General features: G+C 40.3%; 1 protein-coding gene across 3 annotated transcripts in view; it reads right to left on the bottom strand.

The window, feature by feature from the left end:
- LOC122557702 (doublecortin domain-containing protein 1-like) overlaps positions 1–25,287 on the bottom strand; it is a 544,701-nt gene that overhangs the window by 113,960 nt on the left and 405,454 nt on the right. For all 3 annotated transcript variants that reach the window (XM_043705576.1, XM_043705578.1, XM_043705577.1), the window contains 2 exons: positions 20,203–20,326; positions 10,902–11,083 (listed from right to left, as the gene is read on the bottom strand). In XM_043705576.1, coding sequence (XP_043561511.1) covers positions 10,902–11,083; positions 20,203–20,326 — 306 coding nt within the window. The remainder of the gene's footprint in view (positions 1–10,901; positions 11,084–20,202; positions 20,327–25,287) is intronic.

The following is a 25,287-nucleotide window of genomic DNA, read 5'->3' as shown; positions in this document are numbered from 1 at the left end:
TCCATATCCCTCCAAACCCTTCCTATTCATATACCCATTCAAATGCCTCTTAAATGTTGCAATTGTACCAGCGTCCACCACTTCCTCTGGCAGCTTATTTCAGACACGTACCACCCTCTGTGTGAAAAAGTTGTCCCTTAGTCTCTTTTATATCTTTCCCCTCTCACCCTAAACCTATGCCCTCTAGTTCTGGACTCCCTGAACCCAGGGAAAAGACTTTGTCTATTTACCTTATCCATGCCCCTCATAATTTTGTAAACCTCTATAAGGTCACCCCTCAGCCTCCAACGCTCCAGAGAAAACAGCCCCAGCCTGTTCAACCTCTCTTTATAGCTTAAATCCTCATTTATAAACAAAAACCAGAGTTAATGTTTCGGTTCTGGTGACTCTCCCTCAGAACTTCTGAGGAAGAGTCACCGGAACCGAAACATTAACTCTGGATTTCTCTTCAAAAATGCTGCCAGACTTCCCGAGCTTTTCCAGCAACTTCTACTTTGTATCAATGAATAGATTATCCCTTTGCAAGTACTGCTAACCCTGTCTTAACTCCTGTACACTGTTCACCTTCCCTTCCTTTGTCTCCTCACTCTGGTCTGGCTTTATCTGCTCTCCCCCCATCATCTGAAACCCTTTTTGTGAGATTGTATCTGAAGGAGAACTTGTAAAAGCCCCACAACAAGAGCAAAGCCCACAACAGTTTGGATCCCCCTTATCCAAGGAAAGATATACTGGCAATGGACGAAGTTCAAAGAAAGTATTACTGGGTTGATCCCAAGGGATGACCTTATAGAGGCTTATAAAATCATGAGGGGCATAGATGAGGTGACTGGTCATGGTCTCTTCCTCAGGGTCGGGATTCCAAAACTAGAAGGCATAGGTTTAAGGAGAGAGGAGAAAGATTTAAAAGGGAACCTGACGGGTAACGTTTTAACATACAGTGTGGTGTATACATGGGACAAGCTATCAGAGGAAGTGGGAGAAGCTGGTACAATTACACCATTTAAAAGACATTTGGACATGTATATGGGTTGAAAAGATTTAGATGGATGTGGGCCAAATGCAGGCAAAAAAGACTAGATCAGTGTAGGAAAGCTGGTCAGCATGGATGAGTTGGGCCGAAGGGCCTGTTTCTGTGCTGTATGACTCTGACTCTATTGCTTGATAGCAATTTTACATGTTGGTGGGTAGATACCAGTGTTGTAGCTATACCTGTACTCGAATACCTTGTCCAGGGCTTGGCTGGAATGTTGTCAGGGTCCATAGCCCTTTGCATTATCCAATGCCTTCAGCCATTTCTTGATATCCCTTGGAATAAATTAATTTGGTTGAAAACTGGTATCTGCGTGACTGGGGCCTCCAGAGGAGGCCACAACAGAACAACCACTCAGCACTTCTGGCTGAAGATGGATGTAAATACTTTAGTCTTGTCTTTTGCACTGACATTCTGCCCTTCCCCATATTTGTGAAGCCTCCACCTCCTCTTGGTTGTTTATTTATTTACCATCTTTCTTAACGAAATGTGCAAGGGCTACAAAGCTAAGATCTGCTCTGTTAGTTGTGGGATCAATTAACCCAATCTGTTGCATGCTGCTTCCACTGTCTGGCATGCTAGTGGTCCTGTTGTACCTTCACCAGTTTAACATCTCATATTTGGGTATGTCTCATGCTGCTCCCGGCATGTGCTTCTGCATTTTTCTTTGAACTAGTTTGATCTCCTGGCATAATGGTCGTGGTAGAGTAGAGGATATGCCAGGTCATGTGGTTATAGATGGTGGTTAAATAAAATTCTACTGCTGATGGCCTACATCATTGATGCTCAGTTTTGAGTTACTCAATCAGTTTCAGGGCTATCCTATTTCGCATGGTGATGGTACTATGTATCACAATGGAGGGTTTCCTCAGTATGAAAACAGGACTTTGTCTCCACAAGGATTGTGCAGTGGCGTCTCTTACCAACACTGTCATGGATGGACTCAATTGTGATAAGTAAGTTGGTAAGGTCAAGGTCACATAGATTTTTCCTTTTTGTTGGTTCCCTCACCACCTGCCACAGACTCAGTCTAGCATCTATATCCTTTAGGACTTGACAGCTGTATCAGTAGTTGTGCTACCAAGTCACTCTTATGATGGACTTTGAGGTCCCCTGCCCTTCAGTTCCCTACTAATATTATTTAATGAAACAGATTTCAGAAAACTATCTTCTCTTTCAATATATTTGTGTTATTAACTGAAATGAGCTTGGCATCATTTTAAAGAAAAGCCCTGTAAATGCTTATAACCAGAGATAAATGTAGAAGTTAAGCAATGAATAAGACCAGAAAACAGACAAGTTTGTGTTTGATGTTCTTTGTCAGAGCTGTAATGTCATTGCGAAATCAAAACTGAACTTCATTTGTCTGAATTTTCAGATTGTATCGCTTTCCTTTTTCTGGCTAAGCACTGTAACTTTTTCTGAAACAAATTGTTGCCCATGTAATTGGTTAGACTTTTGACCCAAATAGGACATTTGCATAGGAACAAAAATTATTGGAGAGACTCAGCAGGTCTTTCAGGGGAGAAAGCAACATTTTAGGTCCAGTGACCCTTCTTCAGAATGTGCAGAGATTTCCAGCATCTGTAGTTCTTCATTTTACTTTTAGGTCACTTCCATGTGCTTACTAACAATGATAAAAATCACACAACACCAGGTTATAGTCCAACAGGTTTATTTGGAAGCACTAGCTTTCAGAGCGCTGGTCTTTCATCAGGTGGTTGTCAACCTGATGGCAGTCCTCCCAAATAAACCTGTTGGACTATAACCTGGTGTTGTGTGATTTTTGACTTTGACCACCCCAGTCCAACACTGGCACTCCCAAATCATGGCTTACAAACAATACCAAACCTTTTGAACCAGCAGAGAAGCAAGTAAGAATGCCCTGATGTTTTTATGGGGGTAACTGTTGAGGAAAGGAGTCTTCCTGGCATTCTAGGTGATATGTCTCCACCATCATCATCACTAGAACAGAGATTTTCTTGTTTCTGTGTGGGGTGTTTTGCTGTGTCTAAGTTGGCTGCTATGTTTTAACCATAACTATAAAGTCATTATATAAACATTTAATAGATTTTCCTAAATTGCTTCACTGGGCTATAATTAAACAAACAATATGACACAGAGTAAAGGATACATGAGGACAGGTGACTAAAGGTTTTCCAAATAGTTAGGAGCATCTTAACTAGGGAGCTAGAGATAGGGAGCAAGTGAAGGTTTATGAAGGGAGCATTGAAGCCTTGCCTCAGTTGTATCAAAGTTTGGTTAGATCACTTGGATAGTACTGTGTGCAGTCTTGGTGGTCTTATCTCAGGAAAGATGTTATTTTCATAGAGAGAGTGTAGTAAAGGTTCACCAGACTTTTTCCTGAGATGAGAGTGAGCACAATTTAATCATGAGTGGGATGCCAATTAGGTCTAAGATGGGAAATTATTTTACTGAGCAATTTATTAGGCTTTGGAATTCTCGACCAGAGAGCTGTGGAGGTTCACTCTTTGAGCATGTTTAAGGTACAATTGATTAATTTCTGATTACCAGTTGCTCTCAGGGGTATGTGAATGAAGCAAGTAAAAGCCATTGATTTATTTGATCAGCCTTGAAAATATTGAATTTACGGAGTTAGCCTCTGGGTGGCTGAAGGGATGGTGCTGCATAGTGGGATGAAGGAAATTGGCAATATGTGAGAGAGCACTAGAATTGGAGAAGTGTAGAAATTCAAGATTTTTAGACTAGAGATGTTTACTGCAGTAGGGCAAGACAAATGCACGGAGAGATATTTAAAGTTGAGATATTGGTTTACAAGGATGTTATGATGTGGAGGTGCCATTGTTGGACTGGGGTGGACAAAGTTAAAAATCACACAATACCAAGTTATAATCAACAGGTTTATTTGGAAGCACTAGTTTTCAGAATACTGTTCCTTCATCAGATAACTAGTGGGACAGAATCATAAGACACAGAATTTATAGCAAAAGATTTATAGCAAGGATATTACCAGGGTTGAAGGATTTGAGCTGTAGGGAGAGGCTCAATAGAATAGGGCTGTTTTCCCCAGAGCATCAGAGGATGAGGGGTGACCTTATAGTGGTTTATAAAATCATGAGGGGCATGGATAGGGTAAAAAGACAAAATCTTTTCCCAAGAGTGGGGATTCCAAAACTAGAGGGGATAGGTTTAGGGTGAGAAGGGAAAAATTTGAAAGGGACCTAAGGGGCAACTTTTTCAAGCAGAAGGTTATGCATGTATGGAATGAGCTGCCAGAGAAAGTGGTGGAGGCAGGTACAATTGCAACATTTAAAAGTCATCTGGATGGGTATATGAATACGAAGGGTTTAGAAGGATCTGGGCCAAGGGCTGGCAAATGGGACTAAATTAGGTTAGGATATCTGGTCAGCATGGAAGAGTTGGACAGAATGGTCTGTTTCTGTGCTGTACATCTCTATGACTCTATGGTGGATAAAGAATTAATGTAAGTCAGTAAGTTCAAGAATATTGGGTGATTCATGATATGGGCTTCTGATTCAACATTACAGCAGATCGCTCCATGTGCAGCTCATTATCTGTGTAGAAGTTTTAGTCATCCCTGAGATTGAATGATTCTGCTTGAACTGAACACAGCTGACCGATTTCTCAGTATTTCTAAGAGGTTTGCTAATAATAGAAATAGGTGTATTCATTATTCGCACCAGTTTATACTGTCTCCAAGCCAACTTTTCAATTCTTTACTGTATCTTGCATTTGTTTGAAGAAGCAGTTTATTGTTCCACAGTAGGTAAGTCCATGCTTCATCCATTCATAAGCTATTTAGATTCACACATGCAGTTCATGGGTTGCATATTAATTTGTAAATGTTTCTCATGCTGCAGATTCTAAAAGTTATTTTACGTTCATAGTCCACCATTGAGGCAATAGTCCCTTCCTCACGTAATGACAGTGATTAAACTTCAAAAGTATTTCCAATTGCAGCAAAGTGCTTTGGGACATTATGGATGGAGTTAGAGAATTGTAAACCTTTCTTTCCTTACAAACCTCCCAGCCCACAATATTCAAACATGATAAACAAACAACTAAAATGCTGTGGTTCTGTTCGCCGAGCTGCAAGTTTTTGTTGCAAACGTTTCGTCCCCTGTCTAGGTGACATCCTCAGTGCTTGGGAGCCTCCTGTGAAGCGCTTCTGTGGTGTTTCCTCCGGCATTTATAGTGGCCGGAGGAAACAACTAAAATATTTGTATATAAATAGACATGCATTGGAATCTGCATTTGCTATCTCAGGAATCTCAAGTTTTTTTTTAAAAAAATCCACACCACTGACTCTCCCCATCTCACTCCTGAGGCCCCAACATCCTCTGGGTGTCAGATACCCCCTAGGAGCCAGCAATACTTTACTGGCTTCTGGGGTCAGATAATGGGTTGAGAACTGAGATCAGAAAATTGAAGCAAAGCTCATGTGAAATTAACTTATATTTCAGAATCAAGTTATTTCAGTTTGCTGGTCTCTGCAACAATTTCTGTAAGGTTGGGCAAGAACAGCAAACAAGTCGGAGAAAATTTTTTTCTACTCATGGCAGAATATCTCTGAAGTGACTACAAAATGCATTTGCACTAAACAAATCCAGTGTCCTGAATATGGGTAATTTCACATGTTTGCAGCTATTTTTCATGTTGGAAACTTCAGGTGCTTCACATGGAGAGGTGGGATACTTTAACATTTTAAGTATGGATACCACTGTGTAATTCAGAGTCTGCTTCATTATTAGTAACTATGGCATAAATTCTGAAATGAGTCAGGAAACTCCAAAGAGTGACCCACCCAGACCCATTCCCCTACATTCACCCCTGACTAATGCACCTAACACTATGGGTAGTTTAGCATGGCCAATTCACCTAGCCGGCACATCTTTGGACTGTGGGAGGAAACCAAAGCACCTAGAGGAAACCCACGCAGACACTTGGAGAATGTGCAAACTCCACACACACTGTTGCCCGAGGCGGGAATTGAACCCGTAAGGAGAACTGCTTTCTCCCCAGAATGAGTATAGGAGTAGGGAAATCATGTTAAAGCTGTACAGGACATTGGTTGAGCCACTTTTGGAACACTGTGTTTAATCCTGGTCTCCCTACTATAGGAAAGGTGTTGTTAAACTTGAAAGGGTGCAGAAATATTTACATGGTTATTGTCAGGGTTGAAGGTTTTGAACTATAAAAAGGTGCTGAAAAGGCTGGGGCTGTTTTCCTGCACTGTTGGAGGCCAAACGGTGACCTTACAGAGGCTAATAAAATCATGAGGGGCATGGATAGAGTGAATAGCCAAAATCTTGTCCCTGGGGTGGGGGGAGTCCAAACTAGAGGGCATAGGTTTAAGGTGAAAGGGGAAAGATTTAAAGGGACCTACAGGGCAATTTTCACGCAGAGGTTGCCGCCTGTATGGAATGAGCTGCAAGAGGAAGTGGTGGAGGCTAGTACAATTACAGCATTCAAAGGTCATCTGGATGGGTGTTTGAATAGGAAGGGTTTCGAGGAATATGGGCCAAATGCTGGCAATTGGAACTAGATTAATTTAAGATATTGTTCAATATGGACAAGTTGGCCCAAAGGTCTGTTTCTGAGCTATAAAACTTTATGACTCTAAATTGCTTATTCAGCTCAGTTTGTGGGCACAGAGCAGGACTATACTTTATGTTATTCTGTATATCGCCCCAGAATTATGTTAGTTTTTCTTTTAAAAACTATTGTAATTATGTGCCTGGTGTCACTCCCAGGGGCTTTCTGGATTTTTATGTCAAAATTCACTTGCATGCACTCTTTCACTATGTTCCCCAGTGTTTGGGCATTGAGTAATATACTGCATGTCTGAAAAGGTCAAACTTCATTTGTTTTGCATTTTCTTATATTACCAATAACCCTCTTACAAATCTATTGCTGCATCCCCTTTCTCCACTGTTCTACCTCTTCTTGGATCTCTAGTCAATGTGACCGTTCTATAAATGGATCTGACAGGGGTTCTACACTTTGTTTCTTTGCATTCTGCTTTGTAACAAAATTCTTATCCAGACCTTTGTTATACCCTATGGTCTAATGATTTATAGTTTTGTTGGAAATTTCTCATTTGGAAACTCGCCAACCATCCTCTGAGAAATAGTCCAAACTATTCAATGTGCCATTATCCCAATTACTGCCAAAAAGGATCAAAGAAATAATAGGAAATATCTTCCCCTTTTTAATCCATGGAAGTTTGTTTCTTACCAAGTTATTTCCAGCTGTACCTTTTTTATTTGTGTCCATTTTACTTGATTGTTTGCTGTGCTCATGCTGCTTAGCTCTTCTGATGGTTTAGAGCACCACCCAGTGTAACACAGGAGTATACAGGCCCAAATGCAGTTTATATTTTAATCTGACTTTGCTGGCTTGACAGCAGAAGTATTACAATTGTTCTCACTTATCAGGAAATTATGCTCCAACTATATTATCTAGTGCTCTGGCTAGACCACATTCTGAACACTGAGTTCAATAGAGGTCACCTAACCTCAGGAAGGAGATGATCGGAACATAGCACGGATTCAACAAGATCATGTCAAGATGGGTTAAACTAGAAGGACAGGGTTGCCTAGATTAGAATTGTCTGCCTTTGAGTCTGGAACATTAAGAGGTAATCAAATTGAGATGTTTAAGATGATTGCAGTTAATAGAGTAGATAAACTATTTCAATGAATAACGAAGCACCGAGAAAAGGAGGTATAACCTTAAAATGAGAGCTAGTCCATCAAGAAGACTTCCTGTTCAAGACCCATTTGTTCTCAAGGTGCATCATAACACGGTTGAACAGTTTGATTAAACATATCTAAGCTAGACCATTTAAGAATGTTGTCAGAAAGGATGTCTTCGCACATAGCATGATGGAAATCTGAAGCTATTTCCCCCTAAAAGACGTGGAACTGAGGGATCAATAAAAATTTTAGAATCTGGGTTTGATGATTTGTTTTACATAGGACTATAGTGAACTGGGATTAGTAAATTGAGTTAAAATACACCATGATCAAACCTAAAATTGGGCCATGATCTAATTGATTGGCAGAAAAGTCTTGTGGAATTAAATAGTCTCCTGATATCCAATATTTACTATGCTAGATAGGGGCAAAAATGATCAGAGTCCCTGCTCTTGATTACAATTCTGTAAAAGCAGCAAAATACAAGAAAAGCAGGAAAATGCAAATGTGTGCAAGTCTGGGGTTGGATTCAATTCCCTCATAAGCATTAGTCTCCACCACTAATGACCAAAATAACAAATAAAAAATGGCCACTTAGTTAATTCAGAGTTACCATAGTGTCTGGCTGCAATATTAAATTGTGTAGAAGTGAAACATTATGAAAATCACAATTGCTTGTTTGTAGCGAAAGTAGACTTCTCATGAAGTGGTTTGAAACATGTATGAATTAAATAAAAAGATGACCATTCACACAAAGGGAAGAAACAACCCAGGGGTGGCATGGTTTAGATTGCATGAAGAAGCAGAAAAACATCCTGGGTAAGGGAGGTTTATAATCGAGAATGAGGACTATCGCTGCAAAGCCAGCTTGAAAATGGAGATTTGAGCCTTTTTTGTGTCAGTCATCACAGTGGGAGAGTGTTCAGTAAGGCTGGCCAGGATTGTGCACAGTATCTGCAATGAATGTGTTCACTGTAGCAACTGCAAATTACAAGTGCCTTCTCACCATTTTCTTATGCCCCAAGAAACACGGAGCCTAAGATGTCTGTAAATGAGACTGACAATCAGTAAGTGTGCTCCTAAAAAAAATCAAAAACAACACACAATTAGACATGAACATACTAATTGACTTAAATGAGGCAAGTCTGAAAATGTTGCAATGTTTCCTTTTTCAGATTTGAGGTAGGACACACTAGAAAGAATTGTAACTGTCATGCTATGTTTAAACTGCAGCGAGTATCAGACTAGGAGAGAGCTTGGCTTATATATGGCTGTGTGCGATGGTGGCATATTTTTCCCATCAGTTCGATTTTACACGCTTCTACAATGTGGGTGGCGGTGTCTATGTTGTCAACATACTTGAATTAATTGTGTTTTAGTTTAAAGTCTGCCAAAAAAGTCCAAAAAGCCTCCTGGGCAGTCTCTATGTCGAGGGCAAGTTGATGGACTATTGAAAAGTATATGGGATTCTCGGTTTTGAAAATATAGTAATACTGTACAAAGGCTGAACCTTTATAGAACAGTGGTTTGATCAGAGCTAGAGCACTACCTCCGATTCTGGGCACATGCTTTAGCAAAAAGTAGAAAGACTTGCATTTACCTAGCACTTCTGACAACCACAGGACATCTCAAAATGCTTTACAGCCAATTAAATACTTCTGAATTGTAGTCACTGTTGCAATTAGAGAAACGTGGCACCAGTTTACATACAGCAAATTCACACAACAGCAATGTGATAACCAATATGAATCCTGTGCAAAGTTCATTTGGAATATATATTATTCACGACATCAGATAATCCCCTTTTTCTTTAAATCAGTGGCTGAAAAGCTTTTACATGCACCTGAGAATGCAGTTGGGTTCTTGGTTTAATATCTCATCCAAAAGGCAGCAGTTTTGACATTACTGCTCTTCCTGGGTACTGCACTGGAATGTTGGCCTTGATTTTTGTACTTAAGTTCTGGAGTGAGATTCGAACCCAGAATTTTGTGACTCAGAGGTAAGATATAGCAGTAAATAAGAATAACAAAACCTTAAAGAGGATGCAGAGGATTTACAAATAGGGTACTATGGATACGAGATTTCAGTTACATGGTGGGGAGAGGCTGGGATTGTTTGTTTTTTAACAGACAAGGTTGAACTGAGGTTTAATACATTATGTTTACAACTCCCTATGGTTTTGATGAAGTATGTTTTCATTGATTTTGATAGACATGGAAAAACAGTCTGTATTGGTGGGAGGAGGGTCAGTATCCAGAGAGGACATATCATAGATGATTGGCAAAAGGATAAAAGGGAAATGAGGAAATAGCACAAAGTGATTTTTTAGCATTTGAAATGCACAATCTAGAGGGTGAGGGAAGCAAATTCATTGTAACCTTTACAAAGAAATAAGATCAATATTTGAAAGGAACATATTTGCAAGCAGAGGGAAAGAGCAAGAGAGTGGGGCTAATTGTATAGTTCATACCCGTCAAGACACAATGGTCTCCTTTCTGTTGATTTATTCCAAGTTTGTAGCAAAATTAGTATTACATCCATGCAGTGCTAAATCAACAAAGTGTAACACTCCACCTTCACATGCTTTCATTCCCTGACTAAACGTACAGAAAATTTTAGGTTTGTTGCAGAGACCAAGAATTCTCTGGAACAAATGATTTTTTTTTTTAATTTAAAAGTACCCTCACACTGCAATCAATTAGCTTGTGCAGAATATTATTGCTTTACAGATCAATCAATAATTTCTACTCTTGAGCGAGAATAATACTAACTTCAAGTGCTCGGAGATTTTAACAGTCCTATGTGCCACTATTGCTGGCAGATAACATACCTTGATAGTGTGTTATTATCTAGACAGCGTACTGTAAGTAATCAGAAACAGATGACTGTTCCTATCACTTTAAGGATTTTTCAAGCTTTTTTGTTCCATTTCAAATAATTTTAATCCATTTTCAAAACATGCTAATAAATACATTTTCAGTGGATGTAGTATTTGTTCTTACAGTGCAGCAGCCTAATGTAAGAATGTGGATCATTTAGTGAAAGTGGAAAGATGAAATCTTCAGAACTTCAACATGTACATTGTTTGTGCTGAACTCTCAATAGGAACTGCTTTCACACTGTTATTCAGTGACTGTGACTGAAGTGAAAAAGCTATTTTGTGGTCTTACGTTTTCTTGAGCATGTTTGTGATATCTGGTCCTGTAACTGTTAATATCCTGGACTTGTCTCTCTCCCCATTCTTCAGAACCTTTATTCTCACAGGTGTGTATCCAGCGTGATTTCTCTGAGATGGTTTTAGCAGCGGCGGAGCATTGGGGAGAAGGGACCCCTCAATTGGCCAATCATATTCCTAGTTTTAACAAGTTAAAAAGTAATATTAATGCCTTTTCATTGACATTTTCATTCAGCAACAGTATGTTGCCACAGACCTCAGCAAAAGTCACTCACAAAGTTCTTGCGATCTCTGTCATATTGATTTAATGTTTTTTCCCAAATTTAGTTTAGTTCAGGTATCAAATCATAGAATCCCTATAGTGTGGAAACAGGCCCTTTGGCCCAACAAGTCCACACTGACCCTCTGAAGAGTGACCCACCCAGACATACCACCCCCACCCTATTACTCTACATTTACACCTGACTAATGCACCTAACCTACACATCCCTGAACACTGTGGGCAATTTAACATGGCCAATTCACCTAATCGGCACCTTTGGATTCTGGGAGGAAATTCATGCAGACATGGGGAGAATGTGCAAACTCCACACAGACAGTCACCCGAGGTTGGAATCGAACCTGCGTCCCTGGTGCTTATGAGGCAGCAGTGCTAACCACTGAGCCACCATGCCACATACAGTTGTGGTGATAATATCAAACAAGCTGATCAGCCAATCATATTGGAGTATTCTTACAGACAGCACATAAGGAAGTTAAACAATCGATTGAGTCTTAACAATTTAATCATTTTACAGAGTACAAATAAAGAATGAACCATGCGCATAGGATTAAGATACAAGCCTATTTATCTTAAATTTTTAAAACATATAAATTTTGGACTTCAAACATCTATAGGATTTTAAATTAGCAAATAATGTGACATTCCACAAATATTAAGCTTTCCTAGCCAGAGAGATTCTTCATCAGTATGAAATCATATATTATTAAAAACATAATTGTGTCACTTTTAACTCAATTTAGCATTATTAAATTTTTTGAATACTATCACTGCACCTACGAAAGTATAAGTTCACATCAATTTAAATGGTGTCTAAAATTTTGATCTACAACAAGATGAACAGTGCAATGGGTGATCACTGCAAACAATGTTTGTATTTCTATGCATAACTGTGGATCTACCGGTATCAAAGATTATTGTCAGCTTCACTGAATTACAGCAAACCCTGACAGATGAATTATTATTACAACTGTGAATCTGGATTTCAACAGCTTCCTCATTTCCCCCTCTCCCACATTATCCCAGTCCCAAGCCTCCAACTCAGCACCACAGCTCCTGACCAGTCCATCACTCCCCCGCGACCTATCACCTTCTCCCTCACCTTCATCCACTATCGCTTTCCCAACAGCCTCCCCCCAACCCCACCCCTCCTCCCATTTACCTGTCAGCCCCGACCCACAAGCCTCATTCCCGATGAAGGCCTTATGCCTGAAATGTCGATTTGCCCGCTCCTCGGATGCTGCCTGGCCTGCTGTACTTTTCCAGCACAACACTCTCAACTGTGAATCTGGGTGAACTTTGATTTAGCTGCAAATCCTATATAATGTGTTTTTTTTTAAATCTCCTCCAACAAAGCATACAATTCAGTTGACATCATCCTTATGATCCTGGTTTTGGTCTGGCCCTTTATAACAGCACCCAGTTCCCATTCTCCTCCACCCATATCAATCCTATTTACTGTGAGAAACTGTCCAAATAGCTAAATCCAATTTACTATAGCTGCTTGTACAATCTGAATATTATTAAGTAAGTAGCATTGAGCCCTTTCCTATGGAGCAGACCTTCAACAGAATACTGAACTCCAAATTTTAGTCAGTGAGGAAGTGGAGGCAAGTGTTTTTCTGACCTTTTTACAGAAAAGAGTGGACTGTCAGCGGGAGTGTGTCACAGCAGGACCTGACAGTTGAAGTCTAGAGGTATTAATTAAATAAGGGATATAATTGTTGGGTGAGTTTCAAAGTTTATTTTAACTCTAAATTGGGTCAGTAGTTTACACTAGTGACAGGGAGATATAAGTAATGCTCAAAATATTTTTGGGGAGAGGGTGGTGAAATCAATTATTCTATTCCATAATTTCCAAAAAAGGCATGGGAAAATTCTGGGCAGCTAAGCATTGGCGACGTTGTCCCTGGACATAGAACAGACAGCAATGATGTTGAGGTACACCTCCAATCACAGACCGATTCTCTCCGATGCTTGCTGCTGATAGGCTGAGTGATGAACCAAGAGGAACAAATATGCGAGGGAAGTGACCTGTGATTGGATGATCAAGAAGCATAAAGTGAGAAAGTTGCCAGGGGAATGTTTGCTGGGGACCGAGAACCAGGATAGCAGGAGGAGCCAGGAACATCCATAACTTGAGGTCGAGATGTGAGCCATCTTTAGCTGAGGCCAGGAGCTAGGTTTCAGGAGCTGCCTTTTGCTGAGGCTGGGATGGGGAGCCAGATGGCTTTCGCGAAGGTTGAAGGGTTGGGTGCTGCCTTTAGCCAAGGCTGGGAGGTGTGTCCTTTTGATAGGGATGCTTTTTGCCAAGGTATGTATGGCCTTTTGCCATGTCTGGGAGCTCCATCTGCCACATCTGTGCATGGGAGGGCATCTGAAAAGGAGATGGGCAAGGAGAATAGGAGGACGGGGTAGGTTTGGTGGTGTGGTAACCATTGAAAGACGGCTTGGGGAAGAAGACGTGGAATGGTGGTTTTGCAATAGGGAGAGGGATGTGGCAATGTATACACAGAGAACATAGAATAGTACAGTGCAGATACAGGCTCTTCAACCCACAATGTCAGCATTGATCTTGATGCCATGTTAATCATATCTACCTGCACATTGAGTCATAGAGATGTACAGCATGGAAACAGACCCTTCAGTCCAACCCATCCATGCTGACCTGTTATCCCAACCCAATCTGGTCCCACCTGCCAGCACCCAGCCCATATCCCTCCTAACCCCTCCTATTCATATACCTATCCAAATGCCTTTTAAATATTGCAATTGTACCAGCCTCCACCACACCCTCTGGCAGCTCATTCCATACATGGATTCCATACATACATTCCATTCCATTTCACCCTCTGTGTGAAAAAGTTGCCCCTTAGGTCTCGTTTATATCTTTCCCATCTCACCCTAAACCTATGCCCATGCAATATTCCAACAGTGGCCTAACCAATGTCCTGTACAGCCGCAACATGACCTCCCAACTCCTGTACTCAATACTCTGACCAATAAATGAAAGCATACCAAACACCTTCTTCACTATCCTATCTACCTGCGACTCCACTTTCAAGGTCCTATGAACCTGCACTCCAAGGTCTCTTTGTTCAGCAACACTCCCTCGGACCTTACCATTAAGTGTATACTTTGAGGAGAAAGTGAGGTCTGCAGATGCTGGAGATCAGAGATGGAAATGTGTTGCTGGAAAAGTGCAGCAGGTCAGGCAGCATCTAGGGAACAGGAGAATCGACGTTTCGGGCATTAGCCCTGAAGGACAGTAGGGTAACTAGGGAGAAAATAGGGCCCCTCAAAGATCAGCAAGGCGACCTTTGTGTTGGGGAAGATACTAAACGAGTATTTTGCATCAGTATTTACTGTGGAAAAGGATATATGGAAGATAATGCCTGAAACGTCGATTCTCCTGTTCCCTAGATGCTGCCTGACCTGCTGCGCTTTTCCAGCAACACATTTCCATTAAGTGTATACGTCCTGCTAAGATTTACTTTCCCAAAATACAGCACCTAGCATTTATCTGAATTAAACTCCATCTGCCACTTCTCTGCCCATTGGCCCATTTGGTCAAGATCCTGTTGTAATGTGAGGTAATCCTCTTCGCTGTCCACTACACATCCAATTTTGGTATTATCTGCAAACTTACTAACTGTACCTCTTATGCTCGCATCCAAATCATTTATGTAAATGACAAAAAGGAGAGGACCCAGCACCGATCCTTGTGGCATTCTACTGGTCACAGGCCTCCAGTGTGAAAAACTACCCTCCACCAACACCCTCTGTCTTCTACCTTTGAGCCAGTTCCGAGTCCAAATGGCTAGCTCTCCCTCTATTCCATGAGATCTAACCTTGCTAATCAATCTCCCATGGGAAACCTTGTTGAACGCCTTACTGAAATTCATATAGATCACATCCACCACTCTGCCCTCATCAACCCTCTTTGTTACTTCCTCAAAAATCTCAATCAAGTTTGTGAGACATGATTTCCCATGCACAAAGCCATGTTGACTATCCCTAATCAGTCCTTGCCTTTCCAAATACATACATTCTGTCCCTCAGGATTCCCTCCAACAACTTGCCCACCACCGACATCAGGCTCACTGGTCTATAGTTCCCTGGCTTGTCCTTACCACACTTCTTAAACGGTGGCACCACGTTAGCCAACCTCCAATCTTCCAGCACCTCATCTGTGACTATCGATGATACAAATATCTCAGAAGAGGCCCAGCACTCATTTCTCTAGCTTCCCACAGAGTTCTAGGGTACACCTGATCAGATCCTGGGGATTTATCCACCTTTATGCGTTTCAAGACATCCAGCACTTCCTCTTTTGTAATTTGGACATTTTGCAAGGTGTCATCATCTATTTCCCTCCAGTCTATATCTTCCATATATCCTTTTCCACAGTAAATACTGATGCAAAATACTCGTTTAGTATCTTCCCCATTTTCTGTGGTTCCACACAAAGGTCGCCTTGCTGATCTTTGAGGGGCCCTATTTTCTCCCTAGTTACCCTACTGTCCTTAATGTTCTTGTAAAAACCCTTTGGATTCTCCTTAATTCTATTTGCCAAAGTTATCTCATGTCCCCTTTTTGCCCTCCTGATTTCCCTCTTAAGTATACTCCTCCTGCCTTTATACTCATCTCAGGATTCACTCGATCTATCCTGTCTATACCTTATATATGCTTCCTGCTTTTTCTTAACCAAACCCTCAATTTCCCTAATCATCCAGCATTCCCTATACCTACCAGCCTTTCCTTTCACCCTGACAGGAATATACTTTCTCTGGATTCTTGTTACCTCATTTCTGAAGGCTTCCCATTTTCCAGCCATATCTTTACCAGCAAACATCTGCCCCCAATCAGCTTTTGAAAGTTCTTGCCTAATAGCGTCAAAATTGGCCTTTCTCCAATTTAGAACTTCAACTGTTAGATCTGGTCTATCCTTTTCCATCACTATTTTAAATCTAATAGAATTATGGTCGTTGGCCCCAAAATGCTCTTCCACTTACATGTCAGTCACCTGCCCTGCCTTATTACCCAAGAGTAGGTCAAGTTTTGCACCTTCTCGAGTAGGTACATCCACATACTGAATCAGAAAATTTTATTGTACACACTAAACAAATTCCTCTTCATTTAAACCCTTAACACTATGGCAGTCCCAGTCTATGTTTAGAAAGTTAAAATCCCCTTACATAGCCACCCTATTATTCTTACAGATAGCACATGGTCTGTCTCCTGATATACCCTGCCTATCCATGGGTCTGTCTAAATGCCTCTTAAACATTGCCATCATGTCTGCTTCAACAGCCTCTCCAGCAGAACCTTACAGGCACCTGCCACCGTCTGTGTCAAAAACTTTCCTTGCACATCTCCTTTAAGCTTTCCCCTTAGGACTTGATATTTCCACCCCAGTAAAAAGACTCTCATAACCCAGCCTATGCATGCCAGTCCTAATTTTACATACTTCGTTCAGGTCACCCATCAGCTTTCGATGCTCTTGCGAAAACAATTCAAATTTAGCTCTCAGAGTAAACAGGATCTCTGACACTTCTGTTTTTAAATCTGCCAGCCTGGGCTCCATGATTGGACCAGATTAACGGCCCCAGTCAGGAAACTTATGTTCTATGAGGTCTACCTGACTGACCTTGTTACAGTCGCTACAGTGGGGACAAGAACTGCACATAATTATCCATATGTGGCCTTAATAAAGTTTTATACAGCTGCAACATGACTTACCAAGTTGTTTATTCAATGCCCCAACTGATGAAGGCAAGCATGCTCTATGCTTTGTTTATCACCTTATTCACTTGTATTGACATTTTCAGGGACCTGTGGACTTAAATCCTGAAATCTCTCTGCATATCAAGGCACCTAAGGGTCCTGCCATTTACTATGCATTTTTCTCTTGTATTTGATTTCCCTAAATGCTTTACCTCACACTTGTTCAATTTAAAGTCCACCTGTATTTCTCCACCCAACTTTGCAACTGATTTATGTCCTGCTGCATCCTTTGACTACTGTCCTTACTATCCATAGCCCTACAAATTTATATTTTGTCTGCAAACTCAGTAATCATCGAACATTTATTTATTCATTATGAACAAAAAAGGTCCCAGCACTCATCCTTGTGGAACACTACAGGTCACAGACCTCCATGAAAAAAACTCCTTCCCTCAAGTGCCCTACCCTCACCAATAATCTTTGTCACTTCCTCAAAAAACTCAAATTTGTGAGACAAGACCTCCCAAGGCGAGGCAAGATGTTTACTTAAACAGGATTTATTAATGATCCTATGGTAAAGAATCCTACAGGTAAGAGTGAACATAATATCATAGTACTAGTATTGCACACCCTGTTTGAAGATCTGAAACTATGGACCAGATTTGCGAAGTCAAGAGTGTGGTGCTGGAAAAGCACAGCAGGTCAGGCAGCGTCTTTGGAGTAGGGGAATCAATGTTTCATGCATAAGCCCTTCATCAGGATTCCTGATGAAGGGCTTATGACTGAAATGTCGATTCTCCTACTCCTCGGATGCTGCCTGACCTGCTGTGCCTTTCCAGCACCACACTCTCAACTCTGATCTCCAACATCTGCAGTCCTCACTTTCTCCCAGATTAGCAGAATTGGGCCAGATCAAGGGCAATTTAAAATTGGCAGGTAGGATCTGATTTTGGAACTGCTGTCTTCAACCCCAGCACTGCCATTTCTTTTTGGCTTGGAAATGAAGCTATTGATGCTGCTAGCCCAACCCGACTGGCTCCATTCCAAGCAATGGCATCTCATAACCCATTCCAATTTTCTTGGAGTTGAGCCAGCTTCTCTATGACTGTTAGCATTTCATAGCTTGTCCATTAACCTTCAAACATGGTTTGGATTCTGGAGTACTTTGAAAGGTAAGTTTAAATAGTCTTCTCTGTACGCTGCCTCTATTTTTCCTCCATAACCCATGGTTCTTCCATTTTGATACCACCTCTAAGTTGTCCAAACACCCTTCATGTCTATTTATCTACTACACATTACACACAGAACCAATGAATTATTTAGTAATAATTGCAAGTGTTAAACTGCTGAAGAAAAGGAACATCAAGTAGAAATCCACTTTAAAGAAAACCTACTGTTTTTATAACCCTATAAAAGTGTCAATCAAACAAGGTCATTATAGTATCAACAACAAAAGCTGTATCCACCTCACACTCAAACTTATTCAAATAAAAAGAAAGGCATTGACCAAATAGATAATTGAAAGAATATATCATTACTTAATAAAGATGTAAATCAAGAAAAGCAAGCACTCCATTTCAGTTAGCCCAAATAGATGTCTGCTCAGCTAATCCACCTGAGAATCTTGGAGCTTAGTCAAGCATGCATAACAAACACATGTGGAGAAGCAGATATCTAGCCATCTGTTTCTGCTATTACAGTTTCCTGGTTTCACTAGGTTGATTCCTGGGGTTACTTAATAAGAGAAGGTTAAGCTGGTTAGGCTTCTAATCTTTGAAGTTTAGAAGAATGAGAGATACGAGAAAATGATCTGACTGAATCATATTCAGAGGGAACTTGACAGAACTGATGCTGAGGAAACACTTCAACTCCTGCATGAATCTAGATCAAGGGGAATGGTTTCAGAATAAGAGGCATTCTATTTAAAATTGAAATAACAATTTCTGTTTCCTCTGAGGCTTGGTAATCTTTGGAATTCTCTGCCACACAAAGTCAAACTATTGACTATGCTCAAGGCTGATTTAAAGAGACTTTTGATCTGTAACGGAGTCAGGGTGATTGGGGTTAGACTGGAAAGTGTAGTTCAGGCCATAATCGTATCAGCCATGTTCTAATTGAATGGGCAGAGTGGTCTTAAGGGTCAAATTCCCTCCTCTTACTCCTTTTTCTTTTGTTCAAGGAAGATTAAGAGATGATTTGATGAATGTTTAGAAGAAGATAGAGGGAAACTCTTCCCGTTGGCCAAAGGGTCAAGAACCAGAGCACACAGAGTTAAGGTGATTGATATTGGAACCAATGGGAACATGAGGAAAAATGTTTTTACACAGCGAGTGGTTAGGAACTGAAATAATTTGCCTGAGTTGTTGATGGAGGCAAATTCAGTTAGGGCTTTCAACTGGAAATTTTACAATTATTTGAGGAGCAAGAAAATAACAGGATCTCAGAGCAAAGATGAGGGAAGTTGCACAAACTGAGTTGTCCCTGTAAAATGGGCAAAGCAGATATGAAGGGTTGAATGTATCCTTCTGCACTATTGCCTATGAATGTAAAGCAAGTATCATCAACCTTGCTTCAATGCGCTATACAAAGGATGATGAAGCATCTTTTCCATATTTGAATTCATTTCAATTCCTTAATTAAACCATATCTGCCTAATTGCTCTAAAACTCCAACCTCATTATCCTTATGTGAAAAATCATAATCAAAATAGATCAACTCATCATTCATCTATTGTTTTTAATCTTCTATTTCATCTATTTGGATCTTGCAGCATTCAAAAGGGCTGCTACAAATGTTTGAATATGAAGGTCTTTGACATATTTCAGAGCAGCATAAAGCAGGATGATATAAATCCGAGTTTATTTCCTTTTTTTTTATAAGTAATGTTTAGCTCCATGAAATCATTGTTGCATTTAATTGCATTAGAGTTATTGAAGACCTCGAATTGCAGCATTCAAAAGGGCTGCTACAAATGTTTGAATATGAAGGTCTTTGACATGTTTCAGAGCAGCATAAAGCAGGATGATATAAATCCGAGTTTATTTCCTTTTTTTTATAAGTAATGTTTAGCTCCATGAAATCATTGTTGCATTTAATTGCATTAGAGTTATTGAAGACCTCGAATCTCCATTATCGAGTACCTCAAGTCAAGGACACTTTATCCTACATTTGAGATCTTTAACCAAATGCATTCTTCACTGATGAAATGTCAATTGCTGGGTTTTGTATGTCATATGAAAAATTTATAGACTTGTTGAATATTGTCTACTTATCAGTGAAGTGCTATTACCTCATTCAATTCACCATCTGGCAGTACAGGCCACATGTAGGTTAACTTGTTCCATAGTGGATTCTCCAATTTTGAATGTTTCCACTGGCCAGGCTTTGCAGTTCCTTCATGCTTGATGGCCCATCTAATGAAACAATAATGGCATTTGTTGAAAGCAAAATCATGCCAGGATTTTTTTTCCAAATATGGAAACACTAATATTAATGTAAATAAATATTTCAACGCTACAACTTCAAAATCTTTTCTGGTGATATAAGCTGAACTCATGATCTGAAATGGAAAGAAGACTCACTTACTAACAAAAACTGTGAGGGGACTAGAAAAGGCATAAAAGCAATCAATTGTGGATATTAGTAATTTGAAACACAAAATAAAGTTTTAGGGAACTCAGCAGGGCGGGAAACGTCTGCTGAAAGAGAAACAGAGCTAGAAATGACAGCATGTTGCTTCTAAATTGCCCAACCTTTTATAAACTTATTTCATTTTTTTGTATCATGTAGAATTGATCACCATTTGTTTTGTACAAAAGAATATCATTTTTAACTTCCTTCTGGCATAAACTGGTGTGGGATGGGATACTGAGGTTAAATTGCAGCAGTAAGGGGTGGAAATGTGTGGAAATTATCAATTATTTCTTTCCTCAGTTAGGTCACCTCAAATTTTGAATTACAAACCCAGGATAATTTAGCCAAAGACAGTGAGATCTTCTGGATAAATGGAGGTTTTTCTGTTTTTCTTTTCAATATGTGGACCATGTTTTAGGAATATATTTTCAGTGCGCAGTGTGCATAATAAACATGATCTGATTTCGATCAAACAGCAATCGTGGAAATTGTACTCACTAGTTCTGATAGGGTGATATTCCCTATAAGTCAGCTGTGTTCCCTTGTCAATGAAATGGGAGAGATTTACAAATGTGTCTTGCTGGTTGCATTACAATGCTCGCTCCCCTTGATATGCTGTGCACACATTAGAGAGCTCAATGTGCCATTGTTATTTCCATGCCCCAATTCTTTTGTGAGTTTTCAAGCCTATAAAGTCTGCATTTTAAGAAAACAAGAATAGCAAATGCTTGGGAACACCACCACCTGCAAGTTTCTCTCTGTGTCCCACACCATCCCAACTTGGAATTATATTGTCATTCCATCACTGCCATTGGTTCAAAATCCTGGAACTTCCTTCTTAACAGAACTACATTAGTACCTATGGAGAAAGTGAGGACTACAGATGCTGGGGATCAGAGTCGAAGGGTATGGTGCTGAAAAAGCACAGCCGGTCAGGCAGCATCTGAGGAGAGGAGAGTCAACATTTCGGGCAGAAGCCCTTCATCAGGAATCCTGTTGAAGTGTTTATGCCTGAAACATCGACTCGCTTGCTCCTCAGATGCTGCCTGACCAGCTGTGCTTTTCCAGCACCATAGCCTTCGACTGCACTAGTACCATAGCCTTCGACTGCACTAGTACCTAGCTCACCACTGCCTTTACAGTAAATGCTGGTCTTTCCACCAACCTACGTTCTCTCCTATTTTCCGCATTTGTGTGGAGCAGTGACTTCTGAAATCAGAAAGCAATGTGTCCATACACCAACTGGCATGTGGATTCATGTATGGATCATCGAAGTGGCTGCACAGTTGCCCAGCCTGGAGGGACCCAACACCCACATCCCATGAAGGAATACAAAAAAGAGGATTCAATAATAAAGCGTCCACAGCAATAGAGAGACCTCGGTTTGTGTCTAGAGATCTTTGAAGGTGCACAGCTGTTTGAGGAAGCTGTTAAAACCTCTACTAGAGCTGCTTTACAAATGGATGTACGGAATACAAAACAAAGATCAACCTTCACCAGACATTGGTTCAGCCTCAATGAGAATATTGCATTCAATTCTGGATGCCATTCTTCAGAGAAAATATAAACACTTTTGAGAGGGTACAGAAGCATTGACAAAAAATTTGCTTGGGATGTAGGCATGGCTGGCTAGGCTAGCATTTATTGAACAGAAGGCAGTTAAGAGTCAACCATATTGCTGTGGGTTGGCAGGCACATGTAGGCCAGACCAGGAAAGGCAGATTTCCTTTTCTGAAGGACTTTTGTGAACCAGATGGTTTTTTTTTACAACATTTGATAATAGATACATAGTTGCCATTGGAATAGTGTTTTTATTCTAGATTTTTATTGAATTGAAATTTCTCCATCTGCTGTGCTGGGATTCAAACTCATGTCTCCAGACAATTTGCCTGGGTTTCTGGATTACTGGTCTAGTGGCATTATCACTAAGTACTACTTCCCCACAATGTACTTGAGAGGTGGGTCTTCAGATTCATGAAGAGATTAAAGAAGCCAAGCCTTTCCTTCTTAGCAAAGAGAAATTTGACCAGTAATTTGATAGAGGTTTCCAAAGAGGTAGCAGGACAGAATATCTGAAGGGAAATGGTCTCATTTGTGAAAGGGAGGTGATGTAAAGAAAGCACTTTTAACACAATCATTATTTAGGATCTGGATTGTACTGTTTGAAAGCAACATGAAAGTTGATTTAAATGCGATTTTAAAAGGGGAAAAATTAATCATTTGAAGGGAAAATATTGTGGAGGTATAGAAAAAGTATGTAGTGGATGTAGCTGAGTTGTTTTGCAGAGAACAAACGCAAACACAGTGGATTAAATGGCTGTAAGCAATCTAAGATACTGAATTGCAAACATCAAAAAGAAATGCACTGCTGGAAATGAAGATAAAGTATTGTATTAAGCAAGAAAAAGCTAGACTGGCAATCGATGCTGGAAAGAGTGACCCAACTTTAAGAAAACAGATTCTGCATCACTGAGTTGAGTTATTACTGAAGAATGTGCAGAAAAGTCATTAAATCCCGAGTGAAACACATCTGCAAAGAAATCAGAGGTTTGGTGAGATTTATGCCAGTTAGCATTCCAGCCTTCGTAAAACTGTTATTGCTGTGAAACACAGCAAGCTGGAATCGGGTATCCTGACCTATATACCTGATTTATATGACCTGTGTTTCCCAGACAAGCAAGTGTCTGCACTGACGATGGAAGCTCACAAAATATCCCCATCTGTCTCCTATATTGGAGACCACTCTAAAACATACAAAGTAAAAAAGGAACTTACAAGTTAAGCAATAGCCATAGTTCAGATTACACATCTGCCCATTATAAACCACAGAGTTCATTTTAGCTGTGGATGTTACCTGGGAGTCGTTAGGGAAGTTAAGCCACATGGTGGCAATGTTGTACTATTTTAAGCATCTCCTCCATCACTTGGTCCCTTCACCACACTCTCCCTATCTATTATTTGTTCTTTATTTGACAAGAACATGTCAAATGTTCAAGGCAGGATTCTCCAAATTTAGGATGTTATAATTATTATCATTTTTGAGTAGTTATAAATACCAAAATGGACAGTTGCTGAATGCATTTCAATAATTCAAAGCCAGACTCCATTTTTATAAGCATAGTGACAGAAATATAATGTTGTATGCAATAAACTCATAAGTTGAATCATAGGTCCATGCAAAAATTTGTGAAAATTGGAACTTCAGGGTAGCTGAGGAAGGTCTTATGAGATTTAATTTATGTAAAAATACTAATTAAAACACAATTACACGGTAAATATATGAAAAAAAGAGTTTGTTTTTCAATTTGTTTATGCATATAATGGCCTGATCTTGTACAGTAAAAGGGATTGAAAAATGTGAAGAACAATCTTGTATTTTTCCGTTGTTTGGCATGGGCAAGACTATTTTGATTTCATGTGCCTGTGTTGCCAAAGTCTTCTCAGATTAACTCATGCAGAGATGACAAGTGTACATGAGTCTAGCTAATCCAAAATTAACTGTCTGAAATTTCAGTATCTCGTCCTCTATTTGATTTCCTATTCTGCAGGCAGAAATGGTTCACCACTTCACCACAACCTGGAATTTTAGGTAATTCAAATTTGGCTCATTGCGATTTCCCTGTAATAGCTGGTCTTGTAAATTCATTTAAACACTATTTCAACATTATACAAGCAGGATAATGTAAAAACAGGGTCATTCTAGGATATTGGAAACCTGGACTTTTCTCCATTGAGGCTGGGGTTAATTGGAAATTTCTGAACAGAGATTGTTATTTTTAGTTTGAAATGAAGGGGAGAATCTTCAGAGTTTGTTTAGATTAGATTCCCTACAGAGTGGAAACAGGCCCTTCGGCCCAACAAGTCCACACCCACCCTCCGAAGAGCAACCCACCCAGACCCATTCCCCTACACCTAATACTACAGGCAATTTAGCATGGCCAATTCACCTGACCTGCATATTTTTGGACTGTGGGAGGAAACCCACGCAGACACGGGGAGAATGTGCAAACTCCACATAGACAGCTGCCTGAGGCGGGAATTGAACCTGGGTCTCTGGCGCTGTGAGGCAGCAGTGCTAACTGCTGAGCCACCGTGCCACCATATGGAATGATAGCAGATGGATGGAATTAGGATCAAGTCAGTGGTTGAATGAGATGAAGGTGTCCAAAGCCTACTTTTGTACTTATGCTTCTTTTGGAATAACAGTGTTAAATGTTTATGCAATGTCATCTTTAATGGCAGTTTCTGAGACTGCATTGTCTCTAATAGTCAAGCAGAAACAATAGCAAATCAATGTAAAAGGAGCTGCCACTTTATGAGAGCCTATGTTAGATCTTTGCAGAAGACCAATTTTACTCTTACTTGACTTAATTAAAAATATCCCTTTTCACATCATTGGCACCAATTGACTAAAAAGTAGCCAGAAAGAGTAAAGAATTGAGCGTGATGCAGTCATGCACATGAGACAGACTACATTAACATTACTGGATCAGTGGTGCTGGAAGAGCACAGCAATTCAGGCAGCATCCGAAAAGCTTCGAAATCGACGTTTCGGGCAAAAGCCCTTCATCAGGAATAAAGGCAGAGAGCCTGAAGCGTGGAGAGATAAGCTAGAGGAGGGTGGGGGTGGGGATAGAGTAGCATAGAGTACAATAGGTCAGTGGGGGAGGAGATGAAGGTGATAGGTCAGGGAGGAGAGATGGCCTCTTGCAAAAATGCCATCCCGTATTCCCAATTCCTC

The sequence above is a fragment of the Chiloscyllium plagiosum genome, chromosome 16 (genome assembly GCF_004010195.1).
Source record: "Chiloscyllium plagiosum isolate BGI_BamShark_2017 chromosome 16, ASM401019v2, whole genome shotgun sequence".
In the NCBI taxonomy this organism is placed as follows: Eukaryota; Metazoa; Chordata; class Chondrichthyes; order Orectolobiformes; family Hemiscylliidae; genus Chiloscyllium; species Chiloscyllium plagiosum.
Note: the sequence above shows the minus strand (reverse complement) of the source record. Positions and strands in the feature narration are given on the sequence as shown.